The sequence below is a fragment of the Dermacentor silvarum genome, chromosome 6 (genome assembly GCF_013339745.2).
Source record: "Dermacentor silvarum isolate Dsil-2018 chromosome 6, BIME_Dsil_1.4, whole genome shotgun sequence".
NCBI lineage: Eukaryota > Metazoa > Arthropoda > Arachnida > Ixodida > Ixodidae > Dermacentor > Dermacentor silvarum.
The window spans coordinates 100,773,411-100,798,061 of record NC_051159.1 but is presented as its reverse complement, the minus strand read 5'-3'; the positions used below and the strand labels follow the sequence as shown (position 1 = coordinate 100,798,061).

Genomic DNA, 24,651 nt, shown 5'->3' with positions numbered 1-24,651 from the left:
CCATCTTCGCAACTTTAGCAATGTTTTAATTTTTAGGTCGGCAAAATAACCAGAACTAAATCGGATTCACAAAATGTATTTTTTTCTCGGAGCTCACTCAGACTCAACAAAATTTTATTCAGGTGGGCTCACTCGGACTCACTGAAATCTTACTCAGCAGGGCTCACTCAGATTCAAACTCGCCAAAATTCTACTCAACCAGGCTCAGTGGGATTCAGTCACGAAAATTCTACTCAGTCGAGCTCACTCCAGACTCGGCTTCACGGTTCGGTTCGAGTGAGTCGAGTAGCAAGTGTAAGCGGAGTTGGAAAAGTTATCGCAGCTATGATCAACTTTCTCTCTTCTTTTGTCTCTACTAGTGCGCTGGAAGCTACACAGGGGAGATGACAAGGGGGCAAAGCCTTGCCCTAAAATTGAGCGGCCTCGCTAGTGAGAAAGCTTGTCACGGCACCCCGTGGTGGCCGCTATGTATCTACGCCATGCAGCACGCTGTTGCTATCTAGGAGGACCCCTTTAAAGAGCGCCTCACCAGAGTTTGGCATTGCAAGCAGATGAGCGCAGTACGTAGCTCACATGGTCACGATCCCGTCTTCAAAGCATTACACTTGTGAATGTTGCAAAAATTAATTAAAATTCAAATCGTATGCCTTTCTTTCTGGAGAGCCACTCTTCCCACCAGTAGCATCTGCATTACGCACATAAAATTTGCACATCACATGCATATCTTCAGTGCTGAAACAGCTAGAAGTAGCGTGAGGAGCTCTTGAGACTCCTGTGAATCTCGAAGCACACAGAACTACCTCTGAAAATCTGCTGCAGAGCAAGAAAGAAAGGGAGAAAATTTTAGAGCTATTCAATTTCTGAATCTAACTAGTTTACTGCTGAAGCTGCGCCCACTGAGTGCCATAGGAACAGGGCAAGTAGTCGCAAACAGGTTTGCAAGTGTATGACACTGAACTGTGCATTACCCATGGCAGCAGAGTATATTTTGAGAGCATTGGCCAGAAAACGAGAAACTATTTATCGGCAAATAAACGCGACACAGCGTCACCACCAACCACAGCATTTAAACCTACAGACCACAAAATTCTCGCGCAGCTGCATGTGCGTCTGATAAATCTAGTTTGCATTTGGCAACGAATGCGCCCATTTGAGTACGGAAACAGGTGAAAGAACCAGAGAAATAAACTTCGTTTATCATAACAATGGTGCACTAAAAACATTTATTGCTGTGAGGACAGTTATGTAGCATTTCACGATTCTTTGCGTAATTCCATAGAGAACAGACGGCAAACGCTACATCTGCAGGGGTAGTACAGATGGCTATACTTATATGCCGGCTTGATGCATGTGTGCTCTCCTATGTTGAGCCATGCTGGGTAATGATGTAGTTTCCGTGAAACGGCAGTCTGCGGGAGACCTCGAGAAGAACCGCCTGTCGAGTTAAAGAGAGGAGATGGGGGTCATAACATAAGTGTTGCATGGAGCCTTGCTTCTTACATTGGAGAATACAAGGGAGTAATGTCGCTTGCATACACTGGTCGTGGCAATTGGGAGAGAGCCTGATAGGCTCTCTTTTAGGGAGGGTGGCTCACCTTGTCACACCATGGTATCACATTTCATTTGCGTCTATCTCCACAAAATTTTCTAAACCATTTTAATCATTGCATTGGAATGCCACGTACACACTAGCGGAAAAACGCGCGCGGCGCGCCGCCGGCGGCAAGACGCGCGCCGCGAAAGCAGCCGCGATACGGGTTTTTGTTGCCGCGGCAGGGATCGCTCCTGGACCGATTTTTTGCGGTTTGCCGCGGATGAAGGAGACCAATGAGAGCGGCCCGCTTCTGTGACGTGCGCGCGGGAAAGTGGTGCCATGCGGACTCGCCCGACCGCTTGTTTCTCGTTTCGCACTATCATCTGCACGCGTGAGCTCCCGGATAGTTCGAGAAGGGGAGAGGAGTCTAGTTTGTCACGTGATTGCCGCAGCGGCGCGCCGCCGGTTGGTGTGGCCGCCCTGCCGCTGCTGCGTTTTGCCGCCGCCGGCGCGCCGCGCGCGTTTTGCCGCTAGTGTGTACGTGCCAGAACAGTCCCTACATAGCTTCACCTAATGCATAATCAAAATTTCCTACAAGGCCTAGTGGACTTCAGGCAATGTGACGAGTGGTTTTTCTTAAATACTGGCTCCTTATCATTACCTTTTATTTAATTTTTTTTTCACTGGGTAGGTGCACATAGATGTGTAGTTGTTCTGAGCTCTTTTGTGGGATTCACTGAGTTGTGCAAAAAAGCCAGTATTTTAAAACATCATAGATACTCAGTCACCACCTTTATTTCGCAGGTATTGACGAAATGTTTCGGCAGCTGGCACTTCACATTGTTGAATCAGAAGAGAAGGCTGCAGCCAGCAGACAAAACCAAGTGGATTTTAACAGCATTCCCACTGACCCTTCACTTTATGGATCACTGGACACCTTTACGTTGTCAAAAACACTTCGAATAGACCGGCTTTCAACCACTCAAGAGGATATCAAGCCGTCATCAAGTTGCTTCTGCTGAAAGGCGATTCACAGGAGACGTGTGTCTGCGTGGCACAAGCACCACACTTCCAGCTGCAATCCTGCTGTGGAGTTACTCAGGCATCCCACTTTCGATGCCGTTCGTCCAAAACCTAACCATTTCTCTGCCTCCATATTTTTTGTACTTATGAACATTATTAATTGCAGCAGCTGTGGTGGCAGGTACTTCCACAGTATGCTCAAGGACCATTTGTACTTTTTTTATCCTATTTGACATTTAATGTCATTTGGAACAGGCACCAAACCTCACTGTAGTCCTAGTACTACATCCCCAAGTGCATTATCTGCATTACTGTTGAATTTTGTCCGCTTATTGTGATGCCAGCCTTCATTTACAGTAGCTTACGTGGCTGGAAAGAATGACTTGGGACCATGCTTTGGTAAAAACTCGCTGCCTCTCTCTTTTTTTATGTCTTCATTGTTCATCATCAGAAGACATTTTTTGATGGCTAAAAGATGCCAAAATTAAGGTCTTTCAGCAAATATTAGTAGACAGTTGCAACAAAGGGAGAATGCTTCCTGTTGATTCAACTATGCAAATGCATGTGAAGATGCTACATCAACATACCTCAAATGTCAGAATGACATAGTTCAGTGACAGCCTTTGCTACGATGCCTTATTCATGCATGATACAACCAGAAATATCTTTGCGTCATATGCAGTCATTGTATGGTCACATATTTAGCTTAAATGCTTTCATACCTCTGTAAACTTATTGTGATGCGTTTTTCTTTCTTTTTGCATGGTTCTTTCATTGTTTACGTAAACACAGCCAATGGTTTACTGTTTCTGAGTGCATAACTTCATTCCGCCTTACAGTAGATCCGTATAGCATGTCGTGCACAGCTCAAGTGACTTTCGAGATAGATGCATTCATTATTTCAGTTATGTACATTTCCCCACCTTTAGAGAATTGCAATGCCTCGTAGAATATCCTGCACTTTTGTTGTTTCTATATTTCAAAGTGTCTGATATTATTTGGTGCAGCTTAATACTAAAAGCTTGAAATACAAAGTACCAATCTCTGCAGTTGGCAGGGCTAAACCGTGTTTGTTATATAGTATGGTTTCAGTTCAAAAAGTATTGAATAGATTTTAAAAGAAAGTCAAAATATTTTTATAGATACTCTGCCATGCAAGTTTAGCTATTGTTAGAGGAATGCTGTCATACCAGAACAGCATATGTAGGGATGTAAGCTGACAATGCTCTACCTGACATCTCAAGTGCCATTGTGTCAAGCCGACAAACTTTTGGCAAGTTGTTTTGATGCCATGGGCATTTTATAATAAAGTTCATGCAGCCACTTTTCAACTGCATTATTACTGTTATTACTTATTTCACCTACGAATATGGATACCCTCCCTCCCCTGATTTTTTCTAATGCACAATTGCACATCCCGTGCACTGGTGTCGGGATGGGCCCAGTTTCATTAAAGCGGAGCTTCCTTTCACCCACCTCCTCGGGATTTGGCGACTGGGGGAGATTTGTAATCAAACATGGTGACTTGCTGGGCCGATCCCGACACCAGTGCATGATATGTCCTTGCAAGGGTTTCAATGTCATTTGTAATGTGGGTCGATCCTGGAAGGTGTGCAGTCACAGGCTTGAGTGGACCAATTCAGATGATGCTATCACATTACAGTCGCTCAGGTGTAGATTAGGGACCTATCTCCATATGCTCAATTCTTTGCCTTTTTCTCTGGTTTCATTGTCTGTGTCTCGCTCAGTGGACGGACCAGGGGGTCTCTCACACCGCTGTTGCAAAAACCAAATCTACCACTGTCCAACTTGTGTAGATGTGCCAGCCAATTATGTTCGCTCATTTACATCATGTCACAGCAAAAACATTTTTTTCTGTCGTTTGTGATGGCAATTAAAGCTCAAACCCCATGAGAGCGATTTTGTGCGCAACGGCAACGAGCGACGGCTTTGAGCAACGAAACGAGCCGTCCCGCGAACAGATCGCTAGTTCTGGTCGTTCTATCGCTCGGTTCTGGAAATCTAGAATTTGTCGCTTGGTTGCCCAGAAGTGCTATGAGCAACTCGCCAATAGCGCGAAGCCAGAACTGTATGTACCCCCTCCTTCAAAAGTTTTCGGAACATCTGATCCGAGTAAAATCCAAATTTGACCGCAGCCTAGGCACAGGTCCTTCAGCCAAAAGGTAGAGTCGATACTTCTCCGTACAATCATCGCATTTCTGACATACATTTCACACACTGCGGTGAAGGTGCAAGAAAATTTAACTTATTCTCATTTTCCATACCCCGAAATATTCTCAGGGTGGCTGTACATCAGTCAACTACTACTACCAATTGTTGCACGGAACGAGCAGATGACTAAACTTTTATACGTGCAAGGATAAGAACCTACCGTAAGACCTTCAGAAATATTTTATGCTGTTCTGTACTGTAAAGCATGTTAAGTTAAGCAGTTAAGTATTAACGATAATATGATAATAAGCGTGGTTGGCCTTTCTACTCAACACGCCCTTGTATAGACACTACTGCATTTGTGTCGATCATGCAAAGTTGGACAAGTCTGCAAAAGTTGGTGCAAAGTAGTGCAAAGTCCTCGTCATTGGCGACTTCAACGTGGACGCCATGGCGTCCACGTTGCCATGTTTATGCCTTGTTTATGTCCACGTTTATGCTCCAACTGTTAGGGCCACAGTGCTACACCGATCCCAAGGTGTCAACGACCACGTGGTACTCGTGTTTGGACTTAACCTTCGCCAAGAACCTGTCCGTCACCGAACCCCTGGCCCTCTACCATAGCGACCACAAAGCAATAGTAACTTGCGTGAAAAAAATAAACAACACCAAAACATTTATGTATCTCTGTGTTGTACATTTAGATATACCATCTATACAGCTTCGCTGGTCATCCACCTTCACAGAGTAGAATGGCTCGTGAATTTTTTTGTCCTCCATCCTTGTGTCGTAAACCAAGCATGCTCTTGCTAAATTGAATCATTCTTGGCAACTAAAAGTTGCTGTCTTTAAATTTAAACCTTGTGACACAGAAAAGTTTGCAGGTCTTCAGAATAAGTGTAGAAAACTTTTTATTATTACTGAGGCAGAGGTAGTCGTACTATAAAAAGCTGGTATTCAGCAAAAAATTTGAAATAAAAGAGCATTGGCATTCTTAAGAAGGTTTGTTTAGCGCAAATACACGAAGAAAAAAGGACAGGCAAAACAGAACGCTCTGTCTTGTTTATTTTTCTTCATGTACTAGTGCTAGACAAACATTTTTAATAATTTATGAAATTGGCCAAGTCTAGTTTAGGCATGACTTTAGGGTAATTGGCAAATATACCGGTGTGGTAGTCTCGTTTAAAATTAACGTTTAGAGCTCCAAAACTAAGTGACCATTCCATTCCAACTCCATTCCCAATTATCAGGCTCTCATTGCATTCCAGTTGCATTTGCCCAACTGGCGCCATCATTCCAACTCCGCAACTCTGGTGTAGACGCGTAAACGCCAAGCATTACTTTTCATACTTCTCAGTACACACACACGGCCGCTGGATAGAAACGTTTTTATCCAGCGGCCGTGCCCCTACTTGGGATTCTACCTGCGAACCGAGTCGACCAGCGTCTCGCGATGAAAGCCATCGGGAGGCTTTGTGTTCTCACGGTGCGTGAGATCCGCGCGATTTTTACATTGTCTCCGGGGTTTTACATAATCCAGTTTACTCGGCGACATACGACGATACGCCAAACCCCGGACATCGCAAGCGCTTGCAGCGACATTCCCGACGTATGCGGGCGGAGTAGGCGGGCCCGGCGACTTTTTCGAGAAATTTCGAGATTACTTTCGGCCACTCCTTTCGGCGTCTCAGTTGACTCGCCGGTAGATCAGGCGTGGTACGATGGCTAGTGAGGTTCAGAAAGCGCAGCTAGCAACTGAAACGGGTGATACCATCTTTGGCAAAATTATAAGAGGTGAAATACCCACTGACTTTATCTACGAAGATGACAAGGTGAGTAAACCTGTGAAACTTCTTGGCTTGCTGCCTCGGGTCCACTCGGGTTTCGGTAGTGGAGTCCTGTAACGAAGGGCCCAGCAGGGATATTACGGTACGCCCGTCGCTTGCCAAAAAATGTGCATTGTTGGAGATTTATTCTAAATTTCAACAAGGCAAGCGAGCTGGATGAGTTGCAGTTAACCGTTGCTCATTTCGGCGTCTTGAGACCTAGGCCTAACGCTGAACTCGCTGTTTGTAAACAAAATTTAATTACACTAGTTCATATGATTGCGCGATGGTTTGGATACTAATCGCATTCCCGCGTCATCAGGTTATCTTAAAGGGGAGAAAAAATAAAAAGCTGGATGCTGTCTGGAGCCGCAAACCGCTCGCACGTGTGCATCAATTTCGCTGTGCCTGCATTATCGGCTGATTTCATTCTTTTAGACGCCGAATGCGCGGCTCAACAATTTTCACTACATTGATAAACAGGGCAAGGCTTTTGCATTTAGTATTTGTCACTGTCGTTGACAGCAAGCGCTTTGGTTGGCCGTAACTGCGGTGCGTCTTTACTGTAGTTAGCGTGCCCAACTAGGCTGCCGGTTTCCGCAACGCCCATGCCATGGCTTAACCGTGCTTTCGGCTGATGCTTTCCTGTTCTTTTTGTTCTTTCAGTGCGTAGCTTTCCATGACATCAACCCCCAGGCTCCTGTGCATTTCTTGGTGATCCCAAAGAAGGAAATTTCGCAGCTTTCCAAGGCTACGGAAGATGACAAGGATGTAAGTTAAAGCAACTTTGCTCAAGAAATGTGCATATTTACAACAAATTAGCCCTGTGTGAAAAATTAGCTAGATTCCCACTTGCATTCTTGAGTTCTACTTTTGCCTCAACCAGCAAAGCCGTTGTGCCGCGTTTACTTCGTTATCCAGGTACAGGACTACACTGAAACAGCAAAAAGTGGCAACTGACGTGATGCCTAGTAAAAAAAAAAGCTAATTATGCTTGGGGCATGTGCAACTTCTGCATGCTCGTCCTGCTTTCATTTGCTGGTGTCGAACATTGTGTGCATGTTGAATTTCATATTGCAGCAGATCCCTTGACCTCATCATTGTACACCCCATCTTTTGATTTTAAATGTACATACATGGCGGCCGTACAGATATCATGCATAGAAATATAAAAGATATTGCTGGAAAGAGGTTGCCATTAATTTTTTTTTTTTTTTTTTTTTTTTTGTAGTTTCACACAAATCGCAGACTTCGTTTAACTTAGCCCTCAAAAAGTCGCAATGTTGCATGCATGCTCTGCTCTGATTAGTTTGATGTACTTGTTGCTTAAAAATGGTGCCCATTATACATTCATGTTTGCTTCATGGCATTCTTCCTTATTGATAAGTGTCGCTTAGTAACAGCCCTCGTAAAGTCACAGAATCACTATGCATAATCCTTCCTTAATGATGTGGTGCTCATTTTATGATATATCGGGACTCGTTGCCTTGGGCCATTGGCTCAAGAGCTGCAGAAGGTACTACATTGAAAGTTAGTCGTAATGTAGGCATGTTGTTGGCACTGCTTTATAGTGTATTTGCCTTAATTAGCCGTAGCTGCAGAAACAATGATAGCTTGTGGTTGAATTCTTGTTTTTCTTTCTCTTCATTGACAATTGTGTGTTTTCATGTCCTTTACCTTGTGCTCTCCACTTTCTAGATTCTAGGCCATATCTTGTATGTGGCTCAGCAAGTGGCCAAGGAGCAAAAGCTGGACAAGGGTTTTCGAATTGTGATCAACGACGGTCCTCAGGGTTGCCAGTCAGTTTACCATGTTCACATTCATGTTCTCGGGGGACGCCAGCTCGGCTGGCCTCCGGGCTAACATCTATCATGCGTAATTTTCAGCCGACTTGTTTTTTTTTACTTTGTGTGTTTAACTACTTCACTATAACTTTAGGTGGAAGTCTACATCTCACTTCACTGTTCTGGTTGTCAAGTCTGAATAATAAACTGATGAAATGTTTCAAGGTGTCTGACCACTGCTGGATATATTTTGCATGCTAGTACACAAGTTGCAGGCTGAATTCAGCTTTAGTGCACATCCATGGTATTACTGATTTTGGCAGTTGTTGGCAACAAGCTTGCGTTCATGTTGCCAAGTGCTCAACGATTGTGCAACATGAAATTAAAAAGGGCAAAATTATAAAATAATGCATAAAAGATTAAATTCTGGTGTTTTGCATGATTTGCATTATGAGGCTTGAATGCCTGAATTCGAATTTTATCAAAATCAAGCCAGCATTTACTGCACATAAGTATAATTTGACTAGCTGCTTTTTTTTTTTTTTTTTTTTTTTTTTTGCACTGCGCACCTTGAAGGACATGCACTCAGCCATTATGTTAGATTCTGTAAAATGATACTTTAGAAGCCGTAGTGCAGAGTATTACTGCAAGTGGCAACAGCTAAATGTGTGTATTTAAGGTTCTGTTTCTAAAACATTGTTCTGCATATGAAATGTAATAATGATCACGATGTATTCTTGGGGTAGTCCATTATTCTAATTGACTTTTATAGCTCTATCGCGAATTGCGTCCAAGGAGCGAGAGAACCTTTTATTAACGCGAGTAGAGAAAAGGGCAAAGAATGTTCATTCTCAACATCCCGGTACTTTTCATGACGCATGCAGTGCCGGACGCGCATCGGGATTGATTCTCGCGCTCAACGCACGTTTTATACTGACGCGCCTCCGGCGGCTTTCAAGTTTCAACTGTAGCTTCACCAAGGGCTTCAGCTGCGGATTTCAATTTCCCCTTTGAATATGGCAAAGTGTACTGAAGCCTTCTCTCCTGCGTTTCTTGCGGGAAATTACGCAATACTTGACGTACAGATGGTTTGCTCTGCTTGCTAGTCTGACGCTGCCGAGCGACGGGGCTTCGAAAGACGGCAGCAGATGCGCGAGGTTTACGTCACATCCGCCAGCCGCCGGAAGTGCTCCGTTCCCTTTGCCGTCGCTCCCCTCGCCCCGGAGCAACACATCGATCCCGCGTCAGCCGCTGTCAGTTGGGCCAACATGGCGGTGGACTTCACGGCCATTTTCAAAATTCTCGTCCTGGGCGACAGCAATGTGGGCAAGACGTGCATCGTTCACCGATTCTGCGACGAGCGCTTCTACGACACGTATATATCCACGATCGGTAAGTCTCGCCGGAACCGCGCCACTGCGTGCGCCAGACGCTCAGTTCCCGAATTTTTTCTCCACTCTGTAAATTGGGCTTCTCCCGTGAGCTTTCGAGTTCGGTGAGAAAGCCCAGAGATCGTGTCGACGACTCGGAACGATTTCCGCCTTTCGCAGCGCTATTCAACGTTCGTGTTCCCGGTGCGGCGGCTTTTAATTTCGTTGTATAGCCTACTCCGGTCGCTAAGGAATGGCTCAAACAGAACCTGTTGAGTGAGGCTTGCGTTTTGCATACAAAACATCTGTGTTCGCGAAAAGCGTGCACGCAATGATTCCAACGTACGCCTTGGACGCGGAAGCGATCGTGTTAAATCTCGGCATCGCGTGCGGATTAAAGCGGCGCGGATTAGCGAAAAGAAAATGAAGCAGGTTCAAGCAGAGAGCGGTTGGGTTCTCCGCTGCTCGTTGTGCAAAGAATACAATACGGGCGATGAGTCATCTGGCCCGGCGCGTTCGAAGCGGTGTACGTGCGCGGTCTTTCGGCGAAGTATACGGTGCGCCGTGGGGAATGCCCCCCCGTTTTGGACCCGATTGATTTATATTGTGCCCTTGCTTCTCTACGTAGAAGCATTGAATTGTTTCGAGGTCTGTAGGCGAGCTCGGGGCTGTCCAGCTGTTTTGCGGCGTGGAAGCACGTCTTCAAGGCCGTCGCTATTGTTAACCGAGAAGTTTAAATCCGCCAGTAAGAGCAGAGGCAGAATGCCAAAGGTCGGGCGGTCATTCCATTATGCTACACTGCGTGGGCAGCAAACATTATGATTATTCTGCCGAATGCGCGTTTTCGACAGCGACCCCTGCCATGACAACGCTCAGCAGCGTTTGGGTGAAGCCATGCCTCGCAAAGGTTGCACAGCACGCGAGTTAAACGCATTTACGACTTTGTTTGAAATCATTTTTTTTTAATCCATCTGTTAGTTTTTTCTTCGTTTTCGAGTGTGTAAGACGTCGTGCGATTGCATTATGTCACAATGTTGACTAGCGTATATATATATATATATATATATATATATATATATATTTCCCTCTACCGGTTCAGTACAATTAAGCAACTTGTGCGTATGTCGAGCTACATAGGATGAAAGAAACATGTGCGAATATGGTGAACGATATATGTATAGTTCAGTTTCTTTATATCCGAATGTTAAACTTCAGACCAAGAACTTATTGTCAGCCACGATCGACAGACCTATGCGTTCATGCGGTGTTAAAGAGGAGTTAGAGCTGACTAAAAGCACGCTACGCTGCTCTTAATATCACATTTAAGAATATCACGTCAGCAGCTGTGCTTGGCCTTGTGCTGCGCGCGTGCGAAATACGTTGCCTCAACGGCGAGCTTCCTGTAGAGATGGATTGCAACCGTCTGGCGTTTCATACATGAGCAAGCTGGAAGCGTGATCACTTTAAATGCATTGTTGGGAAATTTCTATAGTGTCGCCCACTGAATGCAATCGAGCTGCGCGGATGAGCGATGTCGACATATCGTTTCATCGCATTAGCTGTGTTGAGTGTTTGTTTAATGGCTCATACGTCGCAGGGGCTTACAAAAGGGCGCGGGCGGTTCATCAAATCGACTGGCCTCAGTGACCTATTGTAGGCGTGAGAACATGGACAACCGCAAGTGTTCGCATTGATAGTACCTTCTTCCCTCCGTCTCCTTTCTTGCTTGTCATGCCTTAATAACCCCCTTCCCCCGCGTAGGGTAGCAAACCGGAGGCGCGTCTGGTTGACCTTCCCTACCTTCCTCATTTTCCTCCTCCTCCTGTTCTATGGCTTTGAGTGTTTATCTGCGGCTCATGCGAGGCGTCAATTAACACGTATGAGGTGATATTGATTGATTGCTCTGTTCTCCAAGTCTAACATTAACAATTAACTGCCATCTCAAAAGGGAAAGAAAGAAATGGTTACAGTATGGAATACCAAAATGCCCACGTACCGTCCTTTTGAAAGAAACCCCGCGTTGCCGAAAAAAAAAAAAACACGAAAATGTAGAGGCTACCTCGCGAGGGAACAGAATGCAAGAGCATAACGAAGTTTTATCTGGCATCCTGCAGCTGCAACGTGACCCACATTCGAAACAGCGGGAGGGAAATCAAAGTGCACACATATTTATATAAAGACAAAGTTAAAGCAAAATGGGTGAGAGCGAAGAAAGTGAAACCCGTATACGTACACAAAACCGTAGCGCTTAGCTCTATCTCGCTAGAGCAGCCAAAACATGTTTCTGACATTGGAGGCAAACAATGCGCTCGTCTGCGGAGTCCCATGACGGCAATGTCGCAGCTGGAAGTCGGACGTCGTGCAGACAAGCTCGCCGGCGTTGTTGTTGTTTTGCGTTTCTCGTGGTCAACCCTTTCTCATCCATCCTTTGTTTGTGTCTCCGTGCGTCCTTTTCTTTTGGTTCTCGAGTGGAACCTGAGGCACGTGCACGACTTGACGCGTCATTTCTTTTCAAGGTGACGGGAAGAACAGAAAGAAAGAAAGAAAAAGTAACGAAAAATTACGGGGTTTTACGTGCCAAAACCCCGATCTGATTATGAGGCACGTCGTAGCACTCCGGAAAACTTGGACCGCCTGGGGGTCTTTCATCATCATCATCATCATCATCATCATCATCATCAGCCTATATTTATGTCCACTGCAGGACGAAGGCCTCTCCCTGCGATCTCCAATTACCCCTGTCTTGCGCTAGCGTATTCCAACTTGCACCTGCAAATTTCCTGCAATTTCCAGAAAGTGCAAGAATTGGGTTGAAGATGAATATGCAGAAGACAAAGATAATGTTCAATAGCCTGGCAAGGGAACAAGAATTCAGGATCGCCAGTCAGCCTCTAGAATCTGTAAAGGAATATGTTTATCTAGGTCAATTACTCACAGGGGACCCTGATCATGAGAAAGAAATTTACAGAAGAATAAAATTAGGTTGGAGTGCATACGGCAGGCATTGCCAAATCCTGACTGGGAGCTTACCACTGTCGTTGAAAAGAAAAGTGTACAATCATTGCATTCTACCGGTGCTAACATACGGGGCAGAAACTTGGAGGTTAACAAAGAAGCTCGAGAACAAGTTAAGGACCGCACAAAGAGCAATGGAACGAGAAATCTTAGGAGTAACGTTAAGAGACAGGAAGAGAGCGGTGTGGATCAGAGAACAAACGGGGGTAGACGATATTCTAGTTGACATTAAGCGGAAAAAATGGAGCTGGGCAGGCCATGTAATGCGTAGGATGGATAACCGGTGGACCATTAGGGTTACAGAATGGATACCAAGAGAAGGGAAGCGCAGTCGAGGACGGCAGAAAGTCAGGTGGGATGATGAGGTTAGGGGTCTTTAACGTGCACCTAAATCTAAATACACGGGTGTTTTCGCATTTCGCCCCCATAGAAATGCGGCCGCCATAGCCGGGGTTCGAACCCGCGCCCTTGGGCTTAGTAGCGAACGCCATAGCGACTAAGCAACAACGGCGGGTAAGAAATATATATATATATATATATATATATATATATATATATATCCGAGGTGAGACTGTCATATACGGCAGTCTTCCAGAAAACCAATAGTAAAGAGATAAAAAAGAAAAGCGATAGAAATTGACGGAAACTGTCAAGGATCTGCCGCTGTCGGGGTTTCTGAAAAGGTGACGAGAATTGACAGAACGTGAAGGGGTGTCATGCTACGTTGTTCGCGTATACTTTGTGTTGATTTTCTATATTAAATTCTGTTACTCTTATATATATATATATATATATATACTGCACGCGTCCGCCTGCTGCCTTCAATTCGCTTTGGAGCTCAGGCTCGCGCGATATCGTCGCTGACACTGACGACTGCGTTCGTGCTCGCGCTTACCCCCATGGCTTTCTCATTGTGCGTCGCCCTGTCAGAAACACTTCGCATTTATGGCAAAGCGCACTGCACATATACGAACTACGATACGAACCGACGAGAAAAAACTATGTTTTCGTTCGGATTATACATTGCATGCCGTTCTATATGAAACGGAGATTTGCTCGGAAAGCAGGCACGTGGGAAGCGAAAAGCAGTCATCGATTGGTATTTCGCAGAACGTGGGAAGTTCGCGATATCGTAATGATCGATTTACCGCGCAAGCCCCATCAAACAGACGCCTTGAAGTTTATAAAAAAAAATGCCGAACCGATGTACAGCCGCCGTCAGACTTTAACCTAACAATAAATACATATCTTTTAATAAAAACGAGGGTTATGAAAGCAACAAAAATTGAATGTGTTGGGAAAAAATAATAATTTAGCTAGCTTATTCAAGGCGTCCTACTAGAAATCTCAAATAGTGGCTGCTCGAGAAGCAAAAATGCGTTTAACCCTTGCAAAAATAATGTGCGATATTCAATATAATCTCAGCCGACTTTCTATTGAAGGCAACATAAAGTAAATAGAAACGCAACGTACAGTTTGTAATGATTTCTGTAAGGGCGACGCAAAATTCGGGTTACGTGTACGTGACGGGGGCTGTAATCTAAAGCCCGAAGTTGTGTCTGACATTTCGTGCTCGGGCTGCTTGACCTGTCGACCGGCAGGTTACTCCACCGACAAGAAATGCTGTAATATTATTTTCATTTACCTTTTCGTCACCTATCTGACAACACTATAACTCTATACGAACAATTCCATCATTTGTCGAATATTTAAACCTTTGCGCGCTCTTGACTCATTTTAGTATTTGATGTTAATTACTACACACGACGAAAAGACAGAGAAAAGTGCGCGTTTAGGTGAAACGGAGCGTTCATCTTGGGGACAATTGGGAATTAATAGTTAAAGCCGCAAAACCGCGCATATTGACGATATACAGAAGCGAAAGAGACATGTTCGACGAAACACTGCGCTGTCAGGTGTTTATGCTGACACGTGTACTTGTTTGCCTTCTTGCGGGGACCGTTTATATCACCTGCTAATCATTTTAATGTTATCGCTTGGCGCAAGGCGCGCGTCTGCATGTGTCGGAACAGTCTCGAATGTTGTAGCCGATTCTATCTGCATTCTGTGTTGTTGCCGAACCTTGTGTAATCAGATTACACGAGCAACGCGAATAGTTAAATTCTGGAAGGCACGCGAGCGCCACCGATTACGCTGGAACCTTGGATGAGTCATGCATAAGTAGCCGACGTGCTTGACCCGTGGGCCAGACTTCGACGGTGGACACACGTACTCGTCACTATATATATATATATATATATATATATATATATATATATATATATATATATATATCGTTCTGCCCGAGTGTAACTTGTTTTTGTGGGCACATGTTCGCCCAGTAGAGTTTGAATTCTCGTATTTGCCCTTATTGTGCCATGCGCATGCGCAGTCGAATTCTTCACCATCACGACAACGTGACATCTGGTGGAGGTGCTGGGTATTGATCGCAGTACCTGTCACGTTCCATCGATCCCTGCACCGTGCATGTCACGAGAACAGATCAACAGAACAGAAACGCTCCTATAGCACACTCTTGTGTTGAGAAAATTAAAAAAAAACTTCCCCACTGCATTTTCTGCGAAATTTCCTTGGTTTGCCCATCTGATTAAATGAGACTCCCTCAGCATGTGTGCGTCTTTCTCGGCACACGTCTTTCCTCTCCTTTAAAAAAAAAATTATTCTCGCTCCTGGAGCGCATAATTGCCTTGCGAGTTCGTTGTATAACGCTGTTTGTTTAGTGCAGGCGGAAAATCGCTGCTCCGTCCTTGTTTTCGCAATCCGCAAATATTATTAAGCACGTTTCCTTTTCTCTCCCAGACCTCTCGATCGCAAGCCACTTTGCCTAGATCAGTGGCGCACCCACGGGGCGGGGAGTATGGGTGTTGTAACCCCCCCCCCCCCCCCCCCCCACGCACACACGCGTCCAACCCCACCAGTCCAACGTGTACCTTCAGTGGTCTGTTCACATTGTCATTACGATTCAGGAGGTGGCTTGAGGTCGAATTTCGTGATTAACAAAAACACTATATCATTGTCTTGTCATTGTCATTCACTTTTAAATTACTTTGAATAAAACGCTGACGAAATAAACATCGTCAGCATCCTTGGTCTCATTATTATTATTATTATTATTATTATTATTATTATTATTATTATTATTATTATTATTATTATTATTATTATTATTATTATTATTAGGCATTTTATTTGCTGTTGGATTCCTCTGGCTAAAGCAAAGAAATTGCATATTATGCAAAGTGCTTGCTTCCCCCCCCTCCCCCTCCCCCAACGAGAACAATTCAACCCCCTCTTTTCCGCCCTATAGGTGGCTTGTCAAAACGTCCTGCGTGATTAGTTACGATTACATCATCACGTGGTCATCAACTGCGCCGTATTCGTCCGCCATCGCACCTGCTGATGCGCTGAAACAAGCAGCGTTGCGATGCCTGCAGCAGGAATACTTCTGACATCGACACAGTCTTCAATTCCGTTGCTAGCGCTGCCGTTAACTAGCTAGCGCAGAGCCCACCTTGGTGTCATCTGCTTAGGGAAGTGACGGCACCGCTATACGTGACGTTCGTTATAAAGCAACAAATCAGCCATCGGGGACGTCTGAATTTCTTCGCTGGGCAGGCGAATTCGTTGTAGAGGTGTTCGCAATGCATATGAAAGATGGGAATGTGGCCTGGACTTACTCACTCCTTCGTTATACAGGTCACTTCGCTGTATATATATAGAGCACCCTCCGTGGTTGCTTAGTGGCTATGGTGGCTGCTAAGCACGAGGACGCGGGATCGAATCCCGGCCACGGCGGTCGTATTTTGATGGAGACGAAATGCGAAAACACCCGTGTACTTTTAGGTGCACGTTAAAGAACTCCAGGTGGTCCAAATTGTTCCGAAGTCCCCCACTATACGGCGTGCCTCATAATCAGATCGTGGTTTTGGCACGTAAAACCCCATAATTGTTTTTTGTTTGTTTAATTTCGCTGTAGAGGCGTTCGCCTGTGTAGATTTTCCTTCCTCGTAACGCACGCAGCCAATAATTAACTTGTACATGTGGTTTGAGTTGGTGATTCAAATCTTTTTATGAAAAAAAGCAAGAAAGAAACGCAACATGACTGACTGTGCGCTAAATCGAAATTTAAATTGAATGTAATTACGAGGACTTGCTATAGACAATGCAGAAAGGATCATCCTGCCTCCTTGACTTTCTTTCAGTGATGTCTGCAGTGCGTTGGAATAAAACTATGTAACTTTTATTTACAGCGCATCATATTTCGATTGTTACTGAAAGGGATATTGTTAGTGTGGCCGACCAATGGGAAAGAGCTTGTGACGAACAGAAAAACTTTATGGATTCGGCCCCAGGTTTTTTAAAGGTGGGGTAGTACGTCACTGAGCGGCTATCATGACTATGTGATTTATGAAGTTCTGCGATAACCGTTTCTTGAATAGTGATAACGTTACGGCCTTTGTATGCGAGGAAGACGGCGGCCAGTGCTAGATAGAAAAAGTTTAAAATACGAAGGAGGGGGGATTATATATATATATATATATATATATATATATATATATATATATATATATATATATATATATATATATTTGTAGTTAAACGTAAGCGACGAGATAATTTGTAGGAATAGAACGTATACATGGAAAGAGCCGCAAAAAAAAAAAAAAAGAGCTTGTTTAACAATCATAACGTGTACGATCACTTGCTGCTCTCTAATCGTCAGTGTTTGTTCTTCTCAACCACGAAATGAAAAATGAAAGCAGACGCATTTACGCGTCTGCTCGAAAATACCACAAAGCCTCGGCGACGTTTATGTCTTCGCCTATTCTTCGGGCGCGCGTGCGTCTGAGTTGTTTGCACAGCACATGTGCTCGCTGACCGATCCGAAGAGGCCTGCGCTTCTCTGATCCGCGCCGTACATGTATATATAGAACCTTTGAAAGCCGTGCTCTCGTTCATAATCATGTTGTAGCCGCGCTTGGCGCGAGCGGCGAGCTTGCCTCTTTCATGCGCAGCTTTATCAGCACCTGCCCGCCTTTTGAAGTGTCTGAAGTTCGAAATGCCCTCAGGTAACCTGGGCTTAAGCTTCCTTAGCTCACCGGTACGTTAGCGGACTATAGACAAGGAAGTTCACGGTATAGGACACGTTCCGCTTGCGCGAGATAACTTGCCGTCGTTCATATACTGAGGCGCAGATGTACTGCTTATGCCAACTTTACAACTGCATCTACCTTTCGAATTCATGAGCACCGTCGGTTGCCTGCTGAACGGAAGAAAGTTCAGCGTACCAAGCCCAAGCCCTGGACATTCATCCTGAAACACCCCGACCACACAGGCTCTCCGCGTGGCGCTAGGGGTTAGTGGACAAACATTGAATTTCTCAAAGCAAAATCCGTCAGTATAAGCATCGTAAAGTACGACCTAACTACAGCCTACAGTCATGATAGCGTCTGACTGTAATTTGAATATATATATATATACATACTGAGAAAAAGAAGCCCTATAAGCAGCCACGGATCTGTGAATGCTTATCGCGTTCCGCTCTTAAAGACGAAGCTTAAGCGTCCTCCAATTCTGATGGTGCGCGGCTCGAGCAAACAACGCTCACACAACAGTTCTTGCACGATCCTTTCCGTCAAAGGCCAAGCAACTGGCGTCGCTATAAATCAGAGTATATAGGTCATCGACAGCATAGCAACACCCTCCGGCGAGCGCCAGTTCTTTCCGGAACAATGCGCGATGCAGGTATGCTTTACAAGAGGGTGCCACTCAAGAGAAGCCAGTTATATCGCTTTCGAATGCATTCATCTTCCGGAATAGAAGAAGAGCCCATCCTTAGGCAGAAAAGTGGGCATTGAAATCAAGAGAGAGGCAAGTAAGAGAAACAAGGAAAAGGCTAAGAGGTTAACCAGCCTGAGTCTGGTTCGCTGTAATGCACTGGAGAAGAAGAGGGAAAGGGGAGTGAAAGATGAGAAGAATAGAAGAAAAAAAAAATCACAGTATGCACACGCACACACATGCACAGGCGTTCATCGTTAGGCAATCGCAGGCGGTCGTATACAGGGTGTCCCAGCTATCACGCAGCACGATTTAAAAAAAAAAAGGAAAGGCGTTACGCGAAGCTAGCCTAGTGCGTATTGTTTCCAGTACAGTGGAGTAGCCGCCAGTAAATTTGTTGGGTACTGATATTTAATTAGGTAATTGTAATTAATTATCTAACTCGAGAAGTACTGTCCAAATTACCAAAGTGTCAATGAGACGATTGTAGAGCAACATGAAAAACATCCGATACAGCTTTCTGTCGCTCAATACCAGCTACATAAATGCGTTTTTCCGAGCGTGAAATAAGCCCGCGAATACACGCAGAATTGCCGCACTACTGGCCGCTCGAGGCATTTGAGTGCAAGTGAAGAAAACAAAAACAAACAAAAACGCAACACATCGCAAAATAAACAAAGAACTTAAACGACGAGACCATGTTACAGCACTATTTAACAAAAAAATATGTACCTCAAGCTTGTGGCGAAATGTGTTAAGGTTATTATCACAGGCGATATCATCGGGAATATCATTCCACATGCGGATGGCTTGTGGAAGTGCAGATGTGTTAAAAGCATTCGTATTGCCAAAGATGCGCGTGAAGCTGAGGTGATTATGTAGCCTGCGTGACGTGAAAAGGGGGCGTTCAAGGTGTAACGAGGCTATTTTATTGCTGTAGACGTACTTGTGAAACAGGCATAGGCGAGACATTTGACGGCGATTGACCAATGGTTGACGGGAATGATCAAGGTTAAGTTGAGTCACACTCGAATGGTTGTCATAGTTCTTTGAAATGTAACGGGCGGCTCTGTTGTCAACTGCTTCAAGCATGTTAATTTGATAATGAGCGGAAGGGTACCAAACAGATGAGGCATATTCAAGTTGTGGGCGGACGAAAGTTAGATAGGATAATTTGCGAACGTTTGAGGGGCAATGACGGAGGTTGCGTCGTAGATACCCTAAAGTTTTTGAGGCTTTCGCGCACGCAGCAGTGATGTGTTCAAACCAGGAGAGGCCTGGTGTAAGGTAAACGCCAAGATATTTATAACATGATGCCTGGCAAAGCTTGTCTCCCTGTATGTTGTAGGAAAAAATGAAAACGTCACGCTTACGTTCGAAAGAAATAATTTTACATTTGTTAGTATTTAGGGTCATGAGCCAGGTGCAACACCAGATAGAGATAATGTTGAGGTCGTCTTGAAGGATCAGGTGGTCGTCGGGACTGTTTATTGCTCTGTATAACATGCAGTCATCAGCAAAGATTCTAATACTTGATGATATGTCATTTGGCAGGTCATTTATAAAGATCAGGAAAATGCTTTCACGTCGTTCTTGTTTCTCGGCACCACGGCCACCATTGCAACTTCTACCTCCGCTATCCTTTCCATTCAATGACGACACGGGGTTGAAATGTCCGTGTGAGAGATGGTTACTGCGCCTTTCCCCTCTACATAAGGAAAAGGCGCAGACTAATCTTTGCTAGGCTAATATACGCAGCGGACACAACCAACAGCAAGCACTTCAGAGTCACCTTGCTCTGTGTGTTTCCGTAAATGTGTATATAGCTCGCATGTGGTAACACGGACTTCATGGGCATTGATCCAGTTGCTCGCAGCGCGTAGATAATTAAGGAGCCAGAGATAAGAGTGTTTTAATGAGAAGAAAGGCTGAAGTGATAAGCTGCATGTTTATGCCTCTTACCTGTTATACTCCACCTTGGGTTCCAGAGATGAGGGAGACAGGACAAATGAGGGAAGCATGACGCAAGACGATGCGATAACACACTGAATGTCGGCTATAGCAGAACTTGTTGCCTGTATATAGTTGGTGCCTGTTCGTCTCGAAAAAGTTGGCTCAAGAAATGCGGTCAGTTCAGATGAAAGAGGTACGCACGTTTTAATGGTGGAATGAAGATTTCGCATTATTATACGGTCAGCATACCTACACGCCACGTGCACGCAAAAGTGCACGGCTGACAAGACAGAAGCACACAACAGACTTTAAGCGCTCTCTATGCCCGCATCCGCAAGATAGGCGATAGCAAAACTCTTTCTGGATATACCGGGTGCTTCACCGAACAGTTAAAAAAATTATAGGTTTCCTGTGGCAGAAAGCACAATTCTAGTTCATGAGCTGGTCTACTCGAAGAGGCGGACATTACTCGCAAAAAAAAAATTGACATGCATAATCGACTAATTAACAAAAATTCACTAATTAAGTTTTTAACTAAATACTTTACGGCCGATATTGGAATTTACAAATAAATAAAACGACGTTTTGTTAAGAAAGTAACTGGAACGCCAATGCATTTCTCCGCAAAGTTCGGGAATTAATATCTCGAAACTGGTGTCATCCCGATTATTCGTTCCAAGGGGATCAGCCTTGCGAACACCACGGCTACAATTTGTAAATTGCAACATGGGCCATAAGTTAATTTGTTAGAAACTTAATTAGTGAATTTTTGTTAATTAGTCGAATATGCATGTCGATTTCATGTGCAAGTAATGTCCGCCTCATCGAGTATAGATCATCTCATGAACTAGAACTGTGCTATCTGCTACAGGCAACCTTTAAAAAATTTTACAGTGTTTGCTGAATCACCCTGTATATCCCGGTGGCTCAGGGGCATAACGTTCTACTGGTTATGAGTATCGTTCATACCGCTTGCAAGTCGATTCTCAGTCGCGGCATCAACGTAACTCTGGGGTTGGAGTGCCAAACATATTTGGTTTCTATGGTTTTGGTTCACGTTAAATGGTTACAGGCGGTCAGAATTGATCGGATCCTTCGACAACGGCGTGCAACGTTGGGCCGTAAAACACGAACAATTCGATTTGGTGCAGGTGTCTAGGCGGCGGTGTAGCAATGACGCTAATATAACGAGAGAGAGACAGTCCTTTCAGGCGCGTTGGTACTGTCGCGGAGGCTGACGCTGCTGTTTTTATACTTTCGTGCGGGACGTAATAAAAAAAAAAAAAACGAAAAAAAAAAGAAACGCGCTTATTGCGCCGAACCGTTCAATTTCAACATATGATTTCTTGTGTTATTGAGCGACCGTTCGTAAACTATTTATTTTCTTTTGTTTTCACGTGACCAATGTACAGGTAGCAGTTCGGTTCTTCAAACTATAAGCACATAGTGATCTTTTTTTATGTGTGTGGACGGGAGGGGAGTGTCTGCGTTTGCTTCGAATATATAAAGAGCTATAGTATACATAACGCCAAGCGTGGAGTATCACTTGACGAACGAGTATGCTTTCAACAAGAAATTGTAAGACGACACGCGATGAAATACGAAGCAGGCGCGGTAACGGTGATGGAAAATGTGTCGCTCCTTTGCAGAGGGCAGGATTTCCAGGAGCTGCGCGGTTTTCGTGCGGCAAACAGTAGGGGTAGATTCAGCGATAAACCCTGTAGGCGCCGTAGATTTATCGATATATTGACGAGACACGCACAGACTCGAGCTCATGTGTACTGTGTCCGTTAGTTTATTCTCTCTCTTTCGGACGTTAGCTTCACACGTTTTGTGTACAGCAGCGGGAGTGACAGAGACAGGCGCCCGAATGGACGTCAGCAGCTGTTTCCATTTCGTCTTTTGATTGCTCTAAAGGCTCGCTCAGAATGGCGCGCGACGTTTACCGCCTCAAGCCGTGGTTCGCCGTGTGTCAAGTCTCCTAGTAACGCGGCCTGCGTGGGTAGGGGGCGTGAATAAAATACGAGCTGCGGGGCACTTCGCTATTGAGGAGCCGTGACGCGAGAACGGAGGCACATATGGCGCGGCGCGAGGAGTCACGTGTTGGGAGTGTTCGGCTTGGTTTAGGACTGTCACGTAGGGTGCTTCTCTGCGTGCGTAGCGATTGCGCGGGCAGGTTAAACCGTGGGTTAAACTAAGTGAGTGAGTGAGTGAGTGAGTGAGTGAGTGAGTGAGTGAGTGAGTGAGTGAGTGAGTGAGTGAGTGAGTGAGTGAGTGAGTGAGTGAGTGAGTGAGTGAGTGAGTGAGTGAGTGAGTGAGTGAGTGAGTGAGTGAGTGAGTGAGTGAGTGAGTGAGTGAGTGAGTGAGTGAGTGAGTGAGTGAGTGAGTGAGTGAGTGAGTGGGTGGGTGGGTGAGTGAGTGAGTGAGTGAGTGAGTGAGTGAGTGAGTGAGTGAGTGGGTGAGTGGGTGAGTGGGTGAGTGAGTGAGTGAGTGAGTGAGTGAGTGGATAAGTAGGTGAGTGAGTGGGTGTTAATGAACACGTTATGTGCGAGACTGTCAGTAAATGAGTGAACACGGGTGTGAAGGAATTAATGAGCGAGTGAATAGCGAGCGAGTGTGTTATAGAGCGAGAGCCAGTCATTGAGAAATTAAATTAGTGGAACGAGTGGCAGGCTGCGAGGGAACGAAGTAAGGATTGGCGAACGAGTAATTAAGTGGGTGAGAAATTAAGCATTGTGAATGAGTGAGTGGGTGTGACTGAATGCGCTGGCGAGTCTGCGTGAATGAGTGAGTGGGTGGATCGGGCACGGACACGTGGCCTGCAGGGTGACGAACCGAGAGCATGCCGATTGGGTCGTTTAATTTACAAGACAAGCACGACACTGGCGAACAACTGTCATGTACAACGATTAATGGGTGCGTACTGAGTGTCTTTCTTAGCTCGTGTTTTATAGGAAGTGAGGCTCTAGGTTAGAGCTGACTTTCTTCTCATTATTTCATCGAGCGAGACCGTTAGTTTAATGATTACGTCCTGTTTACAATGTGTGGCCATATTTGTAAGCTGTACATGGACAGCTGTATTTGGCACAGGTCGCCATCCACGCGGCGGTCCTGCATACAATGGACGACACAATTTTCCACCTGTATTTTCGGCCTGTACTTGACGCACTTGACGGGCACACTGTGTGAGATCTCAGCTCAAAATGACGTCAGATGGCATCACTGTTTGACACGTGCAACTTTACAATTGAAGGCAGAGCGCGTGCGTCACGCATTTGTCGTTTCCCGGAGCAAGAGAACAGCTGTATATCCATCGGCCACGACGTATGCAGATCAATCCTCGGAAAATATTGGGGGACTTTCGTGCGACCTAGTTTGTTTACTGTCTAGATTGACACGTCAAGGCCAACGCGTTGCACTTAACTGCGAAAAGACAAAGGAAAAAGACGTATTACAAAGCCGCGGTGGCCGGAGTGTGGGGGAGTCTTTCTAAGCATTGTCCTCGAAAGTTGTTTGCCCGCTGTCAGTCGCTTCAAATTGTGTCCACCGAAAGCATAATGTTGCAACCAAAGCACCCAGCGCCCTTGAGGCGCCTTGTATCACGGTTCCTATCAGTCCTTCTTTAAATTCTTATCGTGAAGATGGCAGCTTCGTCATTTCATACAGTTCCCGCCTGCCACCATTCGCATCTGATACTCCACAAAGAAAAACTGTCGAATAAATGAACAAAACGAATGAAGGTGAATAAATGAACGTTTAATTTTCAGCTAAAAAAATAAAGCATTCAGTCATTCATTCATTTTCCCGCTCGTTCACCCATTCACCAGGTTGTGGAGAAAAATAGAAGGTAAGGTCGCTCCAGTCACGACCAACTTCACGACAGAAATTTCAATGCAACAGAAATTCAACGGTGCTTGGCTTCCCGTCTGAAGATCCACCGTGGTGGCGTATAGTCGCTTTGGCGTTGCGCTGCTAAGCCCGAGGATGCGGGATCGAATCCTGGCCGCGGCGGCCGCATTTCGATGGGGGCGAAATGCGAAAACGCCCATGTACCGTGCATTGGGTGCACGTTAAGAACCCCAGGTAGTAAAAATTGATCCGGAGTCTCCCATTACGGCGTGCCTCATAATCATATCGTGGTTTTGGCAACTCCATGCATAATTTAATTTTTCCCC

The 24,651-nt window shown here is 45.1% G+C and overlaps 3 protein-coding genes across 4 annotated transcripts in view; all 3 read left to right on the top strand.

The window, feature by feature from the left end:
* The window catches only part of LOC119455781 (ras-related protein Rab-31-like), a 36,725-nt gene extending 32,832 nt beyond the window's left edge, over window positions 1-3,893 (top strand). Inside the window, exon 6 of the mRNA XM_037717244.2 lies at window positions 2,339-3,893. Within this exon, the coding sequence (XP_037573172.1) occupies window positions 2,339-2,556 (218 nt within the window). The 3' untranslated portion in view covers window positions 2,557-3,893. The remainder of the gene's footprint in view (window positions 1-2,338) is intronic.
* A 2,487-nt stretch (window positions 3,894-6,380) lies between these two features.
* Window positions 6,381-8,559, top strand: LOC119455780 (adenosine 5'-monophosphoramidase HINT1-like). Its single transcript, XM_037717243.2, has 3 exons — window positions 6,381-6,561; window positions 7,222-7,326; window positions 8,254-8,559. The coding sequence occupies exons 1-3, from the start codon at window positions 6,451-6,453 to the stop codon at window positions 8,416-8,418; spliced, it is 381 nt and encodes a 126-aa protein (XP_037573171.1). The 5' UTR covers window positions 6,381-6,450; the 3' UTR covers window positions 8,419-8,559.
* A 989-nt stretch (window positions 8,560-9,548) lies between these two features.
* LOC119455779 (ras-related protein Rab-8A-like) overlaps window positions 9,549-24,651 on the top strand; it is a 100,508-nt gene continuing 85,405 nt past the window's right edge. The window contains exon 1 of one of the 2 annotated variants that reach the window (XM_037717242.2): window positions 9,549-9,731. In XM_037717242.2, the coding sequence (XP_037573170.1) occupies window positions 9,608-9,731 (124 nt within the window). In that variant the 5' untranslated portion in view covers window positions 9,549-9,607. The remainder of the gene's footprint in view (window positions 9,732-24,651) is intronic. The other variant, XM_037717241.2, reaches the window with a different exon arrangement.